This window comes from Acanthaster planci, linkage group LG03, assembly GCF_054643075.1.
Source record: "Acanthaster planci isolate LZ-2023a linkage group LG03, COTS_SCS, whole genome shotgun sequence".
In the NCBI taxonomy this organism is placed as follows: Eukaryota; Metazoa; Echinodermata; class Asteroidea; order Valvatida; family Acanthasteridae; genus Acanthaster; species Acanthaster planci.
In genome coordinates this window covers 23,318,174-23,340,353 of record NC_141779.1, presented here as the reverse complement: position 1 = coordinate 23,340,353, position 22,180 = coordinate 23,318,174, and the positions used below count along the sequence as shown (strand labels likewise).

At 41.2% G+C, this 22,180-nt stretch overlaps 1 protein-coding gene across 4 annotated transcripts in view; it reads left to right on the top strand.

Annotated features, from left to right (window-relative positions):
- LOC110989541 (TGF-beta receptor type-1-like) overlaps positions 1-22,180 on the top strand; it is a 53,440-nt gene that overhangs the window by 7,048 nt on the left and 24,212 nt on the right. For 2 of the 4 annotated variants that reach the window (XM_087135038.1, XM_087135037.1), the window contains 3 exons: positions 16,535-16,671; positions 20,739-20,922; positions 21,890-22,051. In XM_087135038.1, coding sequence (XP_086991164.1) covers positions 16,535-16,671; positions 20,739-20,922; positions 21,890-22,051 — 483 coding nt within the window. Of the gene's footprint in view, positions 1-61; positions 176-505; positions 755-16,534; positions 16,672-20,738; positions 20,923-21,889; positions 22,052-22,180 lie in introns of those variants that run through there. The other 2 variants (XM_087135036.1, XM_022254015.2) reach the window with 2 other exon arrangements.

The window sequence follows — 22,180 nt, the reverse complement described above, 5'->3', positions numbered from 1 at the left end:
TAAAGTTATCGATTGGAGTTAAATTCCTAATTAAGCCCCCTTTCTGTTTCTGTATTTTCAGAATGTTGTCGTTGTTCCTGTGCGTCAAATAAAATAATAATAAAGAAGCAACGATTAGAAGATTCCCGCTTGTATCGTAGTGATGTGGAGTTGCGCTTCTTGTCTGCACCAGGCGGTACAAAACGTTTATGTATTGTGATTGTACGTACACACAATGTAGTTGCGCTCGATCTTGCGGTTTTATATAGCGCCCTCAGTGATACCATGCGTCGCGTTGTCGCGTATTGATATTTGTAACGCATTATTAACTGTTGCCCGTTTTACAAGTAAATACCTGAAAAATAATTTTCAAAAGTACATTTACACAATTTGGAACTAAGAGAACGTTTTGGATGTGAATCGTGAAAAGAAACCGAGAGATTCATGGGGAGGATTGCAGTGCGGTGCGTCATTGGCGGATGGAACTCGACCCTTTCCTGTGCGTAAAACGTCTGTACAAGATGTAAATAATTATTAAATGCAATGACTGGACGCTCGCTGCATGCATGGAGCGCAGATGCGCTGCTACAATTAAGCTAGTGTTCGCGTACTACTCTATGTTGATGTGTGCTGTTCACTTCTGAATCGGACTGTCGTAATATAATGATAACTAAAGTGTAGATATTCCGACAGTTCTCCTTTACCATGGCATCGTCTGGCACGCTCAACTTGAAGTTGTTGGTACATTTAATCCTCTGCTTGTGTCTCGCATTAGGTAAGAAGTCAGGTCACATTTTGTGTTGGTATTCAGATGTCGGTGGATGTTATGTACTATAGGCCGAGGCCTACATACTGTACATGTATAGCCTACCTGCATACTTGGTACGTACGTGTACTGTTACTTGGCCCACATGCGCGTACCGCCCGCCTGCGCCTGTCCCTAGCCTGCTTAACGTAAGTAATGTATGCCTATACCCACCAGAACTGTGGCCTTGGGGTCTGATGTCCCCCCACTCCACCTATGAAGACAAGCCTAGTATTCTGCCACAGCGTAGGCTCTAGATCAGTTGTCACGAGTCACCATCCGCGCACTGGGTCTGTTAGGCCGTACTCTGACCTAAACTTGTTCTTAAATGTAGACCTGCTAAAATTTTGTATAGCTTCACTTTCAGTAGGTCCTAGTTGAAAGTTTGACTAAAAATCTACGGAATAGGCCTAATAGTAATACTAACTATACTAGCTATGAAAAACATCTGATGTCACCACGAAGCAACAGAAACAATGTCATCTGCAAACGAGTCGGTTCGGCTGTACTACTAGTATTAGTAAAACCTACGTCACCACACATCACGCACATACATTGCAAACATTTTATGGGGTATTGGTAATGTCCTACTTGTACTTCTGAAAATCTGCCCGTTAATGTCTTTTGAATGAGGAGTTACTTTTTGCATTAATTACTTTGCTTTGGTGATTCAGTTTGAGGAAAAAGCGCTTTACAGTCACTTCGCCCCATTTCCACGTCACCCCTAACCACTTAGTCCCATCTCCACATCGCCCCATCCCCACTTCGCCCCATTTCCACTTTTCCTGTCCTTGCTCTAGTGTGTTACAAGCCTCTTCAAAACATGTTCAAGAGAGGAGTTCCACAAACAACATCACGACGGAGTTATACATGTACAGTCGACTCTCGTTATCAGCCGTAACGAAATTACGGTTGTAGCAAACACAAGTCTGTGGTCCCTGCGAAAACATGTACATTTCTATGTGAAAAAAAAATCTGTTACAGCGAAATCACATTGTACGAAATTCCTGTTACAACGAATGGTTTTCGTGACTCTTGCCTGAAAAACTATTGTTGACGACCCATTCATAACGAACATTTGCGAATCAAGGTGGTTAAAACATGTGGGCAGTGCATCACGCTGGTTCTCACCGGTCCAAACCGTTGCCAAAGAAGGCACGAGGGAAATGTGGCAACCAGTCAGTGTACAGTTCCTGCCAAAAAGGGTCGTGAGCATTCCACTATATGTACATGGTATACGAATGCAGCTCTGCAGTTGCAAGCCGAAAAAACACTGCCGTCACAAATTTTTCTGCAGGTTCATTCACAAAAATTGATCTCATGTCTATGTTTGTGTTTTCTGTATTTAATTTGAAGATGTACTGTTTGTACTTGAAACGAGCGTGTTTCCACAAAATGTCCAGTCGCAGCATGAGGCTAATCACCCGCCCCTCCAGATGTGTCACACACGCATAAAATGTGATACACAGACATTGTTTACCAGTTTCCTGTAGTCACGACAAGCGTAAAGCATGATTCAAAAATCAATGTTTTTTACATTGATCACACAAACATCATAACAAAAAGTCCCTTCCCAATTCCGATAAAAATACAGCCAAATAAGTTGGCTTGACTACTCTCATCTCGAGCCCAACTAATCATCCAATACTGAATAATTCATATTGCTGCAAAAAGATAGCATACCCGCTAATGAGACTGTGCGTTTTCATGACGTACATTTTGCAAGATACAGCTATCCAATCACAATATTCCTTCATGACAAAGCGACCATCGCACGCGGGCAGCCGCGCACAGTGGGTGTCACTGGGCGAGTGAACGTGGACTATCAATCAATCATGCAATCAGTAACCCATATCTTGTGTATCAATCACAGTCGTAGTCAACCATTTGGCCATGGCTCATCTTCACAAGTGCATGTACATGTGAACCACATGACTCTCGGATGCTGATCTGGAAATATTTGCACCTTTTTTGAAAATGGACATGGTTTTGACCTTTTTTTTCGTGGTATATACACTGGACAGCAAAAGAAACTTAACACTGCTGTCAAAGGCCACACAGAAAAAATGACTCCACCCCCTCCATAGAAATTTGTACACAGGTACATGTATACTGCAACATCCTTTACTAATCACATGCCCAAAAGCAAGTGATTATCTTTATAACAAGGAAGAAATTGACATGCACAGCAACTTGGTTACTGAATCAAAAGTCACAGAATGTAACAGAATGAGCCTTAAGTTTTATGCAGAAATCAATGTCACAGGACGAAATAAAGAAGTCACAATCACTACTTTTCCATAATGTGTATGCATAGTCTGTAAGGATGGGATCCTTATACAGAAACCACTCATGCACATCATTTTGACAAAACAGGTGTTCACTTTGTCATTGGTTGTTTAAAATGTTATCCATTCATGGGTCATTTTTGCTTGGTGGAGAGTGCTTTTGTGAGTGACTTTTGATTCAGTAACCAAATTGCTGTGCATGTCAATTTCTTTTTTGTTGTGAAGATAATCACTTGCTTTTGGGCATGTGATTAGTAAGGGGTATTGCAGCATACCTGTGCACAAAAATTGTTTATATCTATGGAGTGAATTTTTATGTGAGGCCTTTGATAGAAGTGGCAAGTTTCTTTTGCTGTCCAGTGTAGTACGAAGGTACAGTGTATGTAAGCTACCTTACATAGAACTCTTCGGGGAATGGAGCAGCAGTTCTGTGGCTACACAGTGGTCACAAAATTTCTGTTAAATGTCATGTAAAGCCTATGGCAGAATAGGCTTGTTTTCTGTGGGGTTCGTTCGAGGGGGGTGGACATCGAATCCCACAGATCTTGGTGTTCGGTAAGTACATGTATACTGTACATGTACATGTAGCCTACCCTACATCTTGTAACATGCCACTTATCATTTTGCATTTGGCTATGACCTTTTTCTGTTCTACTTCTATCACAGCATAGGGTTCCCACAGTCATGACAGTGAGTGCTGAAGTCTTAAACTTCAGTTCCTTTGATGATGAAACGTTTAGGCCTTCCCATACTAGAAACCATAGAATTGAACACCATAATGGCTGAAACTTGCATTGGAAAGATCAAACCATTTCACTCAATAAAACCTGACCTACGGACGCATGACCAATTTTCTAGTGACGTTGATCGGGAAACCAGTGTGCAACGTTCCCCAAAGTGGCAGAACTCGTATCACCTGTATGGTACATATACATCACTGACATTTATAAGAGTCATTATGCCACCTTGGTTTTTGCAGTTTGAATTACGTGAACAATTTTGTGCATGGCTGTAGTTAAAAAATGCCACAGAGTCCCCCTCTTCCCAGAAAAGAACTTGGGTGTGATTACTCTTTATCTCTGTGCCTGGATATAAACATGAAAAATGGTTGCCCTCATGATGGACTGCCGATACAAAGTGTGTCCCAAATACAGCCTAAGAAACACTTTTCAGACACCCAATCCCACTTTTCCCAGGCTACATGTAGCTTTCAAGTTATTGTCTAGTGCGCGTGGTAATGTTTCTGTGGTTTCTGAGTTTGTCCATATATGGAACTCTTGCCCCACTTGATTTAAGTCAGTCATCCTTTTTTTTTTGAGCTTTGTTTACAATATTGGTGTTCAGCCTATGTACATAGTCCAGGGTAGGCCGGGTGAGAAAAGAAATGTTTGACATGTTGGGAAATCCAAGGTTGCACAAGACTAAGTACTGCACACGCCTGTAGAAAAAAGTGCAAAATTGTTGAAAATTGACACCAGATCACATGACACCTGGGGAGGCTTTACAGTCACTTTGTCCCGTTTTCACTTCACCCTGATGCCATTTTGCCCCAGTGTAAACTTGACAATCTTTTGTTTTAATTTTAACCTAAGCAAAGGCTACAATGTCGAGGTTGAAACTAAAGGTTTCAATGCAGGCAGTTTGCCAAGGAAAATGCAACAATACACACCATCATCCTGATGATCTGTGGGCATCAAGTCTTGTCGGCCAATATGGAGTCACGTGGCCAGGCAACAAAGTTATCTTATTCTTTCAATGCAGGGTAGTCAGTGATGCTCAGTGCTGTATGGTGAATATTGAAATGAGGAGCCACTGGCTCCAAGAAAAGAAAAAAGGGTTAGGGGCCAGGTAGATTTTTGCACATACTGTACACCAATTTGCAAAATACACAAGTTACATGTACTTGTACAAAATCTGACAAAACACATATAGAAACATTATTCTATCAATTATCCACATGACAGACAGGCTTTGGATTTTGTGCTTATGAAATAAATAAAACATCGCAACCAATTACATGATTAAAAAGCTGAAAGAAAAGACAAGGCATGTTTGTTCTCTTACTTTTGAGTATTGTGTACCTAGGACCGGACCAAGGGAAGCTTTGGTTTCAAACTTCAAATACGTGTGTACATTTGGGACTGAAACAAGTTTATTGCACCGGAATCGTGGCGAGCATAGAAGCTTGTGTATTGTATATACATGTATGTGAAACATCTCAGCCCCCCATACACTCTCTATACAGCGTGCGACCACAAACCAGTCGACTCGGGTACTTAGTACCTGCGTGTATGTACATGTACGCAACGTTGCATTTAACATGGTCTCATGAATGTTGTGTACGTTGTGAGATGGAGAAAGAACTGTGTGATCACAGAGACACATGCTCGGTTTACATAGAAGAAAACCCGGTAATGAGCATTCATGAAATATGACTGACAAGGTGGGCGACCAACAGGCACAAATCATGGTCGCCATTGGCGATAAGAATTAAACATTTGTTTGCATATCATCATTTTCTGGGCGCAAGTGCGACTGTTTCGGCTGCACCGTGCAGTGCTGGTGATGCCCCTCGCTGTAAGGAGTGAAGTTACATTGAAAAGAATTGTTATTGCACGCGCTTACATGTATTGTCAACAAATATGGTTATCGAAACTGTTTTGTCAATCTACGCTACCTACAGTATGAAAAGGCGCCTTACATGCCAGCTTTGCAATTCGGTAACTTCCTCACAACCAAGCACAGCTGGGGCAAATTGGAAATGGGCTGAAGTTGCGGTGGTGCGCTATGGGGATAGGTCAAAGTGGTTCAGGGCGAAGTGACTTAGGGCGACTTGGAAACGTGGGGCGAATTGCCCGGCTCCCTTGGGAAGAGGGTGGCTGCATGTGTTTCACTGAAGACTCAAGATTTCACAATGCTTAGCAATGACATTTTGTCCTCCTCCCATCTCCATAATACCTCCCAAATAGCATTCAAACTCCACGCTCAGGTCTGAATGTAGCCCTCCATCCTCAGGCCCACAAATTGGTGGTTTTTGTGAACAAAATACTCTCAGTTGGAAGCCACAAGTCCCAAATGCTTGATCTAGAAGAGTTCTGAAATTGGTCCCGATGAAGGCGCCTCTTATGGGAAATAACCTGTGAGATCGCATACATGCTTGCAGACAGGAATCTGGCTATCTAGTGCAATGCTCCCATCAGACTACAGAAACTACAACTTACTAGGTACCGCATGTGCCTCATTACACTGTTACTTTTTATGAGGTCGTAGCACTATGGTTTTTGAATCCAGCCATCGGTAGATGTCCTCAAAACGTCATGGGTAATCCATATCCCTCTAAATTATCACAGCGATGGTTTTGTTTTTTCACCATGTGACCAACTGTTTAAATGAAAAAACCAGATCTTTTGCTTTCCACCCTCTGTTGACTGTACTGTAACACTGTATATGCATATACCAATTCGATGGGCTGACCCCTGTACATGGGAGGCTTGTTTTCATTCCAGGACTGCATTATGACTAATATTGGCGGCAGGGCTAACGCTATCCATTGTGCTGTGTAGCTGTGGATGGATATTCTTGCATGTTTTACAGACTTTTAAACGTTCAAATTAGACATGAACATTTTTGCAGGTAAAGAATGAATGAAGATCTGATGTAGTTTACAGTTGATTCAGGAAAAAAGCTTTTAGGGGGTGCTTCCATAAGGGATAGTTGAAGACAAGATTCCCTCCCACCTTCGACAATAGTCATGGTGAAACTAAGAAGTCGGCCCATCAACCTGATGAAAGCATACAAAATTACAAAGTTGACGGCCTGTTTTGATGGGCCATTAATTATCTGTAAAGCCGCTAACTTCAAATTTGCTCTGACTCTTAATATCCCCAGATCATTTCCAAATGTTTAAAAAGGCAATAAGTAGGGTCTAAGTTACTCAGACTACAAAAATACCAACAAGGATACGCTGCACTTTAAACCTGTTCCTCCTGCCGTAGGCTGCCAGTTATCATCTTCCCACAAGTAAAATGTGATTGAAGCAAGAAAGTTCTTAAGAAGGAGTGAAAATTTTAGTTGGGCAGGAAAATCTGACATTGGCCTGAGTCCTGAATACCCTTATGAAGAATGTAATTTATGGAATAGACAATTGTGCACTACCACCCACAATACTGGAGTGTGTAGGGGGGGGATTATGCAAGAGGACTGCCGTTGACCTCCAGGATATTGACCGATTAGCATCCATATATTGTTGCCAAGCCCTGTGATAAGTAATGAAAAAAGGACATCGCACCTTGATGGGCAGTCCACATTGGTGTGGACTTTCCAATTCACATGTATGGATATGTGTTTGTATTTGCTTCACCATACATGTACCATGACAGATCGAGGGTCTCCAAAATGACATAAAAGCATAATTCTAGGTCTTAATCACTGACGACACACTTTCTTTCGAGGCTTCCACCTTGATTCTTTAAATGTGGTCAGGGCCCAATTTCGTGGCACTGCTAAGCAATAAGCGCATGATTTTACTCTAAAGAGGCACCGTGCATTTCATGAAGATCTTTAGCACTGAGCACAGATAAAAGGCAAGCTAACCTCTGAGGTTAAACCCAGTGTGTTCATCTTGCATTAAAATTTGCATTCTGAAAACCTGTTTATCGATATCTCAGACTACCGCAGGAACATGGAACATTAACGGTAACAAGCCAGCACATACACATGTACTGAAGTGCATACATGTACGTGTATGTACCGGTACATGTACATGTACAGTGTACCTCTGTACATGTACAATGTACTTGTTCATGTACACTGTACATGTACATGTATGTAGTTACACTAGAGAGAACTTCCTTGAAAAGGTGTACATGGATATTGCACTTGGCATTTCCTGTTCCAATTTTTCTAAAATAGTGGTTCTCCCAACCAAAACTGTGCAGTCACAAATAAATGACAAAGAAATCCCGAAGGAAGGGATTTCCTTCCCCTTTGATACAGGTACATTGTACATGTAGGTGGTTGTCAAATGGTATTCTATCGTTGTTGACATTTGTGGTGGAAACCTTCAGTACTCAGAAATCCACTGCTGTATTCCGTGTACATGTACTGTCCGTGAACTTCAAGGGTCATCAAGCTGTGTGGAATTGATAGGGGCTTATCAAAAGATGTCAAAGTACCATGTGACCACATGTTTTCACAGAGATCAGCCACCATTGTACAATACCGGTGTTTAGTGAGCAAGCATACGTTGAACATGTGCATACATGTAAGTTTGTAAATGTCTTCATCAAATAGCTTAATAGTCTCACCACCTGTGTAATATATTATGGTAGTTACATGTATGTACCGTGCTGATCCACCATGAGATGCTGACTGTGCATTTTCCCATACTTTAAAAAACTCTGCAGTCATTCCTGCAGGTACTTCTAAAGACATATATTACTGTGCCAGGTGCCATGAGCTTTGCTGTGACACTGATGGATGTTCAGTCTACGTCCGGTCACATTGGTCAGTGTGAGAGGCTGCAGCTGCACTGTGCTTTCTTTGGCCCTGCAAAATCCTCAATGTTAAGACCAGTAGATTTTGAATAAGTTTCCTTTGATGTTCTAGTTGAGACCATCACAAGGCCAAACACCAGACTATTCACAAGTGCTGGCGTAAGTTTAAGAGAGGAAATAACGACCTGTTGAAATTCATTTGAATATCTTTTGACCTGACTACAGACCGGAAGTCCTGTGCTTGTGAGTCATTCACACGGTTATGTGTGTAAAAGGCGTTATTATGAGAACCAATGCGTGAACCAACACGTGCGCTTACTCCGTTTGTACTACACTTCCTGGTTAAAATGACATCACGCTTCATTTTTCTGTTTCAATGAGGCATGTGCAGAGCCAACAGAAACTTCTGACGTCGTACCATCTCAAACTTGTTCAGTGTGTGCAAGTCAGGTTGATCTCGCACAAGCACTGTGATTTGGTTGATCCATGGCAGCAAACAGCGTGACATACATGTAACTGTGGCACAGTCCATATCAAACCCCACGTAATGTGTTATTCTACATGTAACTCAATGCAATGTGCTATTTTTATGCTAAAAGCAAACTGCACAATTGTACCATTCACTGTAAATTCAAAGGTGGCGTGTTTGCACACGTACATGTGTAGACCCTGTAACATCTGTACTGGGCATCAAGTTTGCTTGAAGTTGAATTGGTTATCACACTCACGGAACACAATAATGTAGTGCTTCTGTGTCCCGTCTACCACTCGGCCTTCGGCCTCATGGTATGTGAGACACAGATGCTCTACGTACATGTACATGTACATTATTCTATGCTCCACTCGCGCTGGTGTGATAACTAATAGTACATGTACATGTACATTTGCACGTAACACACATGTGCATTTCATGGAGGTATTGGTTCACTGCACAGTGCTGGGTGTTGTTAGATTCAAGAAGTAAAGTGGAGGTATGCATTTAGTGATGGGGATGGTTTTTGTGCACCTACAAATTCAAGAAATGAGACGGGTAGACTTTGGATCAATGCATCATTTGCACAGTGCAGGGATGCACAAAGGGTGATTAGATCCAGACTGACATGCTCTCATGTTTTGTATTGTACACAAAGTGTGATCTCTCATGAGTGTATAATTTACAGACATGAATAGTGCCTGACCTTGTTCGCCTCAGAAGGCAGACAAAAGTGGACTACGGAATGAAGTGAGGGCATTGTGCGGATCAACACAGAATGTGTGGGTGGACGTAAATGTGTGGAGCTTACCTACACTGACCTACATGTTCATGTATATGTATGCACTGTAGTACATATATGCTGTGCCTATGTACATGTACGTCAATGCTGTACATGTACTAGTACTGTACGTGGCCCCTGTACACCAAAGGCTAGACATGTTCCTCCCATGTGGCTAGACATGTCAGGCAAATGCTGGCTCGGTATTATTTTGGGACATACGTACGTGTGTACACGTTACATGCACTCCTTATGTCAACATTGGCTTAATTGGCTGTGGAAAATGATACTTCCATCTCAGCTGTGCTCCAGCCTTCTCTGTTAAATTGATATGCATACATGTACATGTACATGAGCAGTGCATGTAACCAATTGACATTGAAGTTTAGAGAGTTATTGTGTAATACATTTGGAAAGCATTTGCTTTAAAGTTAAAATTATGCTTATTTTAGATAACTCTGACAGTGCTTTTTAGAATGACATGTACCTGTACATGTGCGGTATGATACGGTTTGGGAATTTTGTTTGCAAAGAATGTTCACACTTACATACAGGTATAACTTTTTGTTTAGTTGTCTGCGATGTTTGAATAGCGTGCTCTCTGGACACCAAGTTGTGGGCTTATCTCAAACTTAAGTGTCTGCAGGTGTCAAGATTGTCAGTGTGCTCCACAAGGTTTTAAATGAGCACTCTGACCTTTTGTGTTTTGAGTATGGTACCCAGTATATTCCCAAAATGATACCTGAATTTTTAAAACTCTTTTTTTTTAAGAGAAAAATGATTACAAAAAGTGTTATAGGCATATTTTTTTGTAATATGTAGATAGACCTTCTTGTGGTAAGTGGCATCATCCAGATGCTCTGATGCACATTTTTTTTCTGTGTAGGGCATTACAGCCAGAATGTTTTTTTTTTTAAATGCCCCGCTTCTCAGACAGTGCCCCTGTGAATGGAAAAAAGGGTATACTACCACAAAATCTTGCTTGAGGCCTTTTTGCACTACAACTTCTCAACCGGGTTACTTGAACTAAACCCCGGTTGAACATAGATGTACCGTGTGACCCTCCTGGATTGAAGATTGGATTTTGGTGCAGTTGGCGCAGGGTTGAAATTTTTCAAGGGTAAACTGCTGCCTTTTTATAAAACCCTGCCTCAGCCCTGCGTCCATCCTGCAATTTGTGTAGTGTGAAGAGGCTACCAATTTAATGAACATTATCAGGAAAAGGGTCTACAACCTCACTGAAGTGCGTCGGATCTCCCCGGCACACATGCCTTTTGTTCTGATTCATCTCCTTTTCTACAGTGTATGGTATTGTACCATTCATGCACCGTACTGTGAAGCTGCATGGCAAAATTGCAAGATGTGAATTCATCCTTGGTCTCTTGGTCGGCTGCAAAGCTGCATTTTACCATTCTCTGTCAGCTTTGCAATTACTATGGTAGACACCTTTGCAAGAGTTGATCTGACCCACCTGTGTTCAGCGTTGTTTTGCCATGTTATGTCACAGCAGAGTGACCACAGAGAAAAATCTGGCCCTGTACTTCTCCAGCCAGTTGAGTTTTTTTTTTATGACTGGGTCAGTGGCATCACGGCTCTCCTCCCTGCTTGAGGCCTGTGCACTCCCTCTTCCCCCCCCTCCCGCCTGGCACTAGATTGTCCACCTTGGTCAGTGTGGTCCAGTGGAAATGCTGCCACCACTTGGTCGAAAACAAAATGAACATGTACTTTGTCAAATGAGCTAAATGACTCAAACAGTACAATCAGTCTAACATGTTTGGTAGAGTAGTACATGTACATATATATCACAAAAATTACTGCATTGTACTTGTACATGGTGACCATGGGTACATTGCACATGTATACGTAAAAGTGAATTACATTGTACATTTAAGGTAAGGAATTGGGGTTTCAGTGCTGGACATTGACAGAACATGTAGCTGGACATGTAATCCTGAAGTACAGCAGAGCAGCGGCCGGCAATGCCAAAGTTCTTATTCTGATTTCATTCCTGCTACATACATGTACAGACACCAGGTAATGAGTGTTTTTGAGTGCAGTGGTAAGAGATGACAGAGGAAATTTTTGATTCCATGAGGCGAAGCCGAGTGGAGTGGAACATATCGCCTGTAACTGAATGAAATTATTTTTACCATTTCGCAAATGTGAACCATTCAGAATTTGTTTTATTCAATACATGTACCTCTTTTGTTAGGAGGACAAGTACGTACATGTTACATGTAACATTCGCCATTTTGCAAATCAGCTTTGTGTCGGAAACACTACCACTACCCACTGGTGGTAGAACTGTGTAATATTAGGCTAGTTTCTGTCCCTGTGTACATGTACATGTACCGGATGGGAACTAGTCAAGTGAAATGAAGTTCTATTCAATGAGTACCATTGGTAACTCACTGACATGTGATCAATGATCAACCAATCAGATGGCAGAGCTTTATGCAAATATATCGTATAAAATACATGTACTGTGTAGCATAGTACTTGTATGTCACTGAGTGGGAAGTTTGCCGAATGCCTCAAACTACATCAGAAATATTTTGCTTGTTTTGTGATTTTCCCATTTCTGCCTCACCCCTTGCTCAAACACTGGCCTTGACACGTGGCAGGTACATGTACATGTAGATGTATGTGCTCATCAGCAAGCTTGTGTCTGGTGCTAATCCAACAAGATACCGATACATGTACATGTATACACACATGTAGTCCATGTCATGTATGTTCTACAAATACAGGTAGTTTTTATCTAGTGTAGTGTAAAATTTTATTGCATTTGCCAATGTTCCATGTACATACATGTACCGGTACATGTGCATCATTTACATACATGTACATAATTAAATGGTCTGTTGGTCTATAAATACAGTACATGTTCTCGGATATTAAATGTGTACATTTACATGTATGCCTACCGGTTCCTAGACTTGTACTTCACACGAACATACCGGTAGGTGTTATTTGCTTATGAACTTTATTGTACCAGGTACATGTGTACATTTGTGTAAACTGTGAAGAGGGAAATATGATGCATGTAGGTTTTCACTGTATTTCATTTATTGTAGAAGATTTAGGCATTATAATATTTTAATTTGGTGTTAGGTGTGTATGGTGGTGTTGTACCGGTGCATGAAGTAACCAAGTTTTTGAATGAGCATGTAGTGGGTACTGTTATGTTTACAGTGCACTTGTTCTGAAGCTCAATCTTAAAGTACCGTATACCAGTATGTGTACATTGTAGCCATGAAACTCCATGCTCGTTCTAGTGCATAAAATTTATGATAGCACCTATTGGTATACATGTATGTGGTATAATTTACATAAATTCATGTACATGTATGTATGTCACCGTTTGTTTCATTTTATTTCACCTCCATATTCAAAGAACGTGGAGTTTCAGAAATCTCACTTGATGTACTGTCCATGTATCAGTACCTACATGCACGTACATGTACAGTACATAAAATTTACATGTATCGTACATGTACTGGTACGTTGTACACTGTACGTGCACCCATTTACATTCCACTTAGACTAGTGCTGCAGGAACATGCATATTCACTTGACTTAACACTTGAGGTACATGAATGGTATGCTGTCCCGGTAGGCCTATCGCACACTCTAGACTACTGGTATGTTCACGTACCCTTTTCTTGTTCCTCTTTCTGGACTCTACTGAACTGTGTTTACGTCATCGATGGTAGAAATTGAAAAGCATGTATGTGCATAGTCCACATCAGTTGCATTACTGATTTATGTGTACTTGTACTAGTGTGTACAAGAAGTGAGACATATTCCATTGACAGGGACCTGACACAGGTTTGACCAGTGCAGCTGACAGTTGGTCCCATGCACCATTTGCGGCACTGTAGGTATAACAAGTGCATGCATGTACCAGTAACATGATTCTAATTTACTCTCAAGGATACATGTACATGTTCCATACATGCTGTACATGCACATATGGATCTTTCAGCATCAGCTTATTGTCAAAAGCCCTGACCAGCCTTGACATGGACTGTTTGGCAGTAGATGCATGTGTGTACATGTACATGTGCAACACCTCAGAACAGTTTCTTCAATGTATTGGTCTGTCCATGTACAACACCTGAATGAATTTGTCATCTGACTGATTGGTCAAGTTATTGGCTTATTTGGTATATTTAACAGTGTGCAGGCCTTGCACTAACTTTTTTTCCTGGCTAGCCCACTGGGCTAGTTCAATGGATATTTTACTAGCCTGTATATAAAAAAATGTTGAAAACCCCAAATTTGTTATCAGCTGACCAATGCAGAATTTGACTTTTCGGAAAATAAAAGGCTGATGGTATAAATAAATAAAGAGGCATGTCTGTTACTTGAGTCACTGGTCACAGAGCCGGGATCAAAATCATCTCTTTGCTCCATCTTTCCTCTCATTTGGGTTGCTTACGTTTGGCAAAAAATGCTACTTTTTGCTTACTTTCTGACCTCCGCACGTGCGCGGTGAACGAGAAAAAACTTTTTCCAATCAGAAGAGAGTGCTGTTTGCACACGGCTTTGTGTATACTTCGTATCAAACGCTTTCAAGGACTCCTGCAATGTCCAGTATAGCAAGCTGTGGTCAGTAAAGGTCAGAAAAATTGATAAGGCCCCCCCCCAAAAAAACTTCTGTTTTAGGTTTCCCGACCGACCCTAACTTTTCGGCACGACCCTAACATTTTTATCGGCAGGTTAGAAAAACAAATTTACAAAATTAAAAAAAAATTTAATGCTGATGTCTTTCCTGCCTTCACAAAACACCTTTCAATAACCCTCTCTCATGTTAAAATGCTTGTTTTTATATGTTTTCCTACTTCATTTGCAGTTGTTGAAAAGAAACTTCTGTCATTTTCACAAGTTCCACTCGTGTTTCGCTGTCGCCGTAGTGAAATTTTGTGCGCGCAAAGCTCAACGCATGAAAGTAAAGCTGCGTTGGTTCCCACCACGCCGCGCCCATGCAAAAGAACGTGAGATGGAAGAGTGCTAATCAGTTTTTACGTCCTGGTCGCGAGTCGATTAAAACTACATTGATGTCATACACGCATGCATCCATACAGCTGCAGGTCGAAAAAACAATGTTGCAAGAGGATTTCTTCAAGTTAATTCATAGAACTTGGTCTCTTGTTTATTTATTTTCTGTGCTCACATGTTCCTGCCATAGCACGTGGTTTATTGCCTGTCTGCATGCATCATGTACGCTTACCACGCGATACACGAGCATTGCTGTCCAGTTTGCCGTCGTGATTACCTGACTAACATTGTGTGATTGTTCCATAATTCTTGTGATCTGTCAACTTCAGAAATTTTACATATACATATATCAAGACATGTTTTTATCACTGTTTGAGACAATATTTGAAAGCTTTCATCCCCATTCAGGCTATTACATCAGTACAAAAAATTGACTAACCAAAATTCTGACCTACCGATACTATTTTCAAGAGGCATGTAGTCAGAAGCAGAAGTGGCCTTAACAGTGAAAGAGAATAGTGCGCACATGCGGTATCATGCCGTACCATGTGCTACTCTGTACCAGTACTACAACCCACCAGTCTACTCTGTTCATGGTGTTTACGGTGGCTTATCGCCCTGTCGCGCGACCATCATGTTTCAAAAACACAAGTAAAAACACATCTACAACAGCTCAGTTTTTGTGATGTTGTATTTATTATCACGAAGAACATTATATATTTTGATCTAAGCTTTAACAGGTAGGCTTATTCTGAATTTTTCACTAGCCCACCGGGCAACCGAGGAACCAAGTTTAGGTAGCCTAGAGCATTTTTCGCTAGAATTTGTACGCCGGGCTAGTACTATTTCGAGGCCTGGTGTGACATTGAAATATACCCAATAAATATTCTGTTGTAGTGTGCAGGCCTGCTAGGAACAGTCCCAACACAGGTGAAAAACACTGTATCAAGTGCGGGGAAGGCACACTTGTGGCCAGATCAAACAGACACAATTTCAGTCAGGGCTTGGAATGTGAAAACTTTAATCACTGTTTTACGAGTACCTTTTTGTACACCGAGTTGAGAAAGTAACAGCAGCTACTCGTACACAGAGGATTTGCGAAACAAAAAAATGAATGATTCACATTCACCTCATGGAATAGAACATTCAGTCTGTCACCTTATGGAGTTATCCTTACCATTTGGATTTATTGCATGTGATGATTTAAGTGACACAGGGACAGCAGGTGAGTTCATTTGAATGTGGAGCAGAGTGAAACATAACCTGCGACAGCAGCTCCATTTTCTAGCAGTCTGGTGGACCCATTTGAATTTCATGTTCCAGTTTGGATGGGGAGTATTGTTTCTGACATGTACGTACATCAATATTGGAGACAAAATGTCTGGTTTTATTTTCACTTAAAATTGAATTGACCTTGGACGGTCGTTCCTAAGATTCTATCCAGGGCCCCCCCCCATTTTGTTTATCTTGAGTTTGTCTTGATACCGCTCTTCGCCAATTAGTTATTCTTTTGTAACAGTGACAAGTACACCACCAGCTCAAGAACTTCCCAATCTAGTGTTGCAGGACTGTTCAGAACCATTATCCATCCCTCAAATGATGTTTCATGGTTGGGAAAATTGATCAGACAGAGGTCTGAATGTTGAAATCACTGTATTGCATGTTCTGGTGCTTCCGTGTTCACATACTCTGTCTTTTTTTTTTTGGCAGCAATTGACAGCTCTACTGACATAGTGGGCCGAAAGTGTGCATGTAACGACAAACCATGCCTTGAGACTAACAACACCTGTGTCCTACAAAACCCAGATGCCCTGTGCATTGCTATGAAGATGCGGAATGAACAGCAGGTTAGTGAGTCCCTGATTCCTACAACTTACAAATGGAGAGACTGTCCCTGTGGTATTCTGACTCCCCGTAGATTGTACTGTGTACTCTGACAGCTGTCGTGGCACATGAAGTGGCTTGGCTCTATCTTCTTTACTACAGAGATGGGGTGCAAACATTTTCTGCAATATTTTTACAGTGGCAGTTTTTCATGTGCAAAGCCTAAGGGGTTTATGGCCAGCTGCGAAGCAAGTGCGAGCCTATGTAATACCGATTTCTGTCTTCTGTCCATCCGTCGGGGCATCCGGCCGTCCACCCGCAAATGCTAAAGTTTTTTCCTTGCAGGTCTGTAGGTGTTTAAATGTGCCATTGAGTGCTTGTTTGCTTCTTCTCAAAATTCCATCAGTATTTAAATAGTTTCATATGGCATTAATGCTTAGAAACTTATGAATTAATGAAAAAAATTATAAAAGTTGAATGTCAAAGTTTTGAGTTGTGCCGTCCGCCTTCAAATGTTAAAGTTTTTCCTTGCAGGTCCACAGGTATTAAAATGTGCCACTGAGTGCTTGTTTTTTTGCTTCTTGGAATGCCATCAGTATTTAAATAGTCTCATATGGCTTAGAAACTTATGAATTTTATGAAAAAAATTATAAAAGTTGAATGTTAAAGTTTTGAGTTGTTTTGTATACTTGCCCAGTAGTACTTTTCCTACAGTACATATGTACTGAGCACTCCTGTAATGTACATGTATGTATGTATGTATAGACAGTGTTCAGACACATACAAATGTACATGTACAGTATGTGGGAAAAATGTAAGGGATGGGGGGGATTCCAAGTGACAGGTTAGGATGTTTGTTAGGGGAGGGGTACCTGTAGGAGGAGGATCATAGGGACAAGGTACATAGGATGATGGGGGTTGGTTACAAAGTGCAGAGCTGTACGTGTTCCTGGTACTTTAGAGGAATTTTCATTATGCACCATCCGTCAAACTCACAAATGCACTGCTTATATAATCATCCAGGTTTTGTCTGACTGTACTAGCTGGACCCACTTTCTATAGGCATTCCTCTCTCCTGTAAAGAACTGTGAAGCCTTTGTACCTGTATCTCCCTTGGTGGTGGTCTTTGTTGATTTACTTTTAAATGACAGACAGCGCTGACTAGAGTACAATGAATTGTAGTGCTAAGTTCGATAAAATAGCTTGCACATCTGTATTTCAGTCGTATGTCAGCCAACCTTGTCAGTAGTATTTGTTTGATTTAGTAACCATATTTATATAACTTGGATGTCTCCTTCCTGTTATTACAAGAAAGAAATTCAAATTCATAGCAAGCAGCGAGCCATGGCGGCTTTGCCATTTTAGTTTAATACAATTTTGTGCTCATTTTGGCACCAATTTTGTGACAGTCAGACATACTGCTTTTGTACAACATGCATTTTTCCATGACAGGTCAGTCAAAAATCTGTACCTTTTCCATTGTGAGCTCAATGCACACGGACTGACACATTTGAGGTCATGAACTTCAAATGATCATAACATCAAAACTATGTGATATTGAATTGAAACCTGACATTGGTACTGATAATAAGTGTGTGTACTGTACATGTACCGTGTACATGTACCGGTACATGCATGCTAAGTTTACAAAACTGTGACAGCTGAGGTCACGAGGGAGCAGAATCCATCTCCCCTCGGCCCTTTGGCTGTGAGATGGTTCAAAATAATCAGGCCTTTTGAGATTCATCCTGCAGTTTCTTTCAGAATTGACCAATTTCAAAGGATCCGGAAGTGTTGTTTTCTTGGATTTAGCAAGTCAGAGCCCAGTATGCCATAACGAGCATGTTACATGTACATGTATACATTGGCTTGATACCTTGGAGGAATCTCTTGTTTTCTAACCTCTTGGTTCGTCACCTTTTTGGATTCTTTATCCAGTCTATGTATACATTCCTTTTTGTTTTTAAGCTGACTGAAAAAGGAATGAAGATTCAGCCTAACCCTGATCTCCAGTACATGTAGAGCTGCAATTTAGTCTTTGTAGTAAACTGTAGTATCCAGTGCTCTAGTTGGTTGGCACAATGTACATGCACAAATAAAGTAGAACTTTACAGGGTGATGTTACTGTACACGGCCAACGCGATATACTCTGTAATATTTTGTATATGGTTCTTCCATCCAAATCAGTTTCTCAGGTGGTTAGGGTTAAAGCAGATGTACAAGCACGACATATACATGTACATTTACATGTATACGTGTACATGTATGTACCGGTAGCATAGAGAGTTAATGACTTCAGAAACAAAACGCTCTGTGCACTAGTGGCTTGTTTCATGTAGATCCAGATCGCGATCAATCAGTGATCAGACGTTGGTTTACTGATACCAGAACCAACCTAATGGATAGTGCAAACCAGCTTTGGAATCGCCAATCGAGATCTAGAGCCATGTGAAACAAGAGGCCCATGTACATGTATATGCAAGCGTAGATCTTCACGTCCACATCTCCGTGTTTCTGCTTTTACTATTATTCATGAGGGATTAATGTTTTGAGTTATGATTGCCAGTGATCTGTAGCTAAAGAGATGTGACCGAGTACTAGTCCACCAGTGTGTGCCAAACTATGGATATTTAATCACACACCTTCAGACTCCACCAATTATGCAGTGCCTAACAGTTACTGACTGCTGTGATGTGGGGATATACATGTCGTGTTTCAATGCCTGAGGCGCTCATGAGGAAATGCATCCCTGGGGGTATTAGAGAGCATCATACCCCACATCACAGTAGTCAGTAATTGTTTTGTTTCACCCCTTCGTTTAGTTGAGCAATATGTTTGTCTCTGAAAGCATTTCAGATTTTAGTGCCTTGGTCCATACGATGTGTACAGACTTTGTGCAGCATTTTGTCGCACAGGCCTTGCTTGAAAGCAATATCTGTACATCATAAAGAGCAATTTTTTTTAAAGAGAATATGTCTTGTCAAGCTCAGCAGACATCAAATTAGGGAACTAACCATACAGGAAGAAACAGACTTCAATTATTGGATGTACACGTAGAATAACTATATTACAAAGTCAACAAAGCATTCTATCAGCTGATTGTATGCTGGTTCAATCGTCAACTGTAGCTGTGGTGAAAGGACATGTAGCACAGGTACCAGTGAACAGAAAAGTCTGGTTTGTGGCTCCTGCATTGTGGCTTGGACTGTGGTGCAGGGACTAGTCAGTAATATCAAGATGTGACGTGCACAGATATTCGTTTTTAGCTACTGGTCACGTGATTGCTCTAGGCCCGTAAAAATACAGTATTCACGATGGAGGTATAACAATTTTTGATACTGCTTTGGCGGTGAAGAGCAAGTATTTTCTTTGTTGCCGAATCAAATCTTTGAAAATTTTATTATTCAGTACCTGCCAGTATTATGTAATATTCAGCCATTTTCAAAGGGACCCTTGGGCTCAAATCGCACAAAGGGCTAGGGAAACTCTTTTGTATGTTTTTGCAAACAAACGGACAGAGTACACGATTCGAAACATCAAGTTATTCCCTAGTTCTTCTGAGAACCAATCGTACATGTGCTCCAGAAAGAGATTGATACACGGTGTCACCGCAATCGTTTCACTCGTCTAGTTTCTTTCACCATGAAAATCTTCAAGTCTTACATATTTTTGCCACTTTGTTTTCCTGTTATAGGCGTGAAAAGATATTCAACTTCCCTTTTAAGTTGGTGCACATCCTTAACATTTACAATTTGCCATGCGTTTTGATTTTGGGATTTCTTTTCAAAGCATGAATCCAGTATTTATTCATTTAAAACATTTCCAAAGGAATAATTATCTTTAGTCTACTTTAGTTAATTTTATTGCATCTGACAGGTCATCATTTCAGTGACGAGGTATACCGTGAAATCCTTGTCGTTTTTCTTACAATTGTTCAGTTTCATTATTTCCACCTCGTGGCAAAATAGAGGTACTAACAATGTATGAGATAATAGGCCACTAGAGGTGGCAAAATCTTGAAAGCAGACTTAGCAAAGCGTACCGGTATGATTCATGATGCTGATGATAAATTTTTTTTTTAACCTGTCAGCAAGAGGTTTCCTTGCTGATGTGTGAGGAGGACCCTAAGGGGCCACCAGAGAGGCGTTTCCCCTGTCAGAACCCCGAGCCCAGCCCCTACTACATGTCCAAGTGTTGCGTGGAGCAAGATTACTGCAATCGGGAGCTGATCAAAGACATGCAGCTACTGCCCTTACCTACCTCCCAGCCTACAGGTGAGAACAGTGCGTGTATTGGTACGGTAGGTGCTTGGGTAAAGGGACCCCGAACTCTCCCCCAAAGAGTTTAACCTTTGTTTGTTTGTTGGCACCATAGCGGACCTCTCCTATCTGCCATTAGCTGAAGTGCGTCCCCAACTCGGTGAAAGAAAGCCAGTTGGTTACAACCGGGTTCTGTGCAAAGACCGTATGTTTCGGACTAAATTTGTTGCATGTACTCAGCGTGCTCTGCGTCAAACGCACACAAACTTGCGCGCCTACACGGTGAGTTTGTACAAAAAGCACTGTCTATTTCATTGAGAGACACGCCCTCTTTTGTTCGGCTTGGAGCGCATAGCCACCCCAAATTGGCCGAAATCCAGTGCTTTGCGGTGCACAATGTTAAAGGGTTCATTGTGGCAGAACCAAAGAGCTATTAAACACTAAGGAGCCGACTCATGTCCAAAATGATGCCTGCTGGGCGCATCCATGTTTGGGCAGAAACCTATAAAAACTGGAAATTTTGTACGGTTTTTGTATGGCTATTTGCATATATGTGTGTTTGTATTCTAAAAGGATGCATCAACAAAGCCCATGCACAAACAGTAAATGAGCGTTTAATTTTGCTCTGTATAAACAATGGAAGCCTGTGCGTGTATGCGCTGCGGATAATGTTGCCATGCTATTTTTAATCCGATTTTATTGGTACCTGATACGCATTGCAGAGTACGTAACTCGATATTCATTTTAGCCTATTTCAAGTGTTGTACAAGCATGTACGTGGATTTAAAATGTCTCCGAACGGAGGATGAAAAGGTAGCGTTTTCATAATTTAATATAGCTCGGTCTGTTGAACCTAACCACTGTTACATAACCCGAGGTTTAATGGTCTACTTTGTGGCAAGTGCAGTGCTGGGTTTCAGTGCGTTGGAGAGAGTGTTAGAGATTCTGTCTCTAATGGGTGTATGTCTGTTTATGTGTTCAGAATTGTGCAACTTGAAGCCAGATTATGGGGACTGTACCATGGAAGCTTTCGTGTGGTACTACAATATCAGCCTGAATGACTGCCGGCAATTTGTGTATAGTGGTTGCGGTGGGAATGACAACAAATTCTACAGCAAGGGTTCCTGTCTTCGCCGCTGCGAATGTGAGTGTCTTTTGTTCAGACTCTTTTAACAGATGGTTTTTTAATAATGATAATGTCACATTCATACGTGGGGTGGTGATAGCCTACGGTGGTGGTTACACCTAAGTTTTAAGTTAGGGATTGATTTTT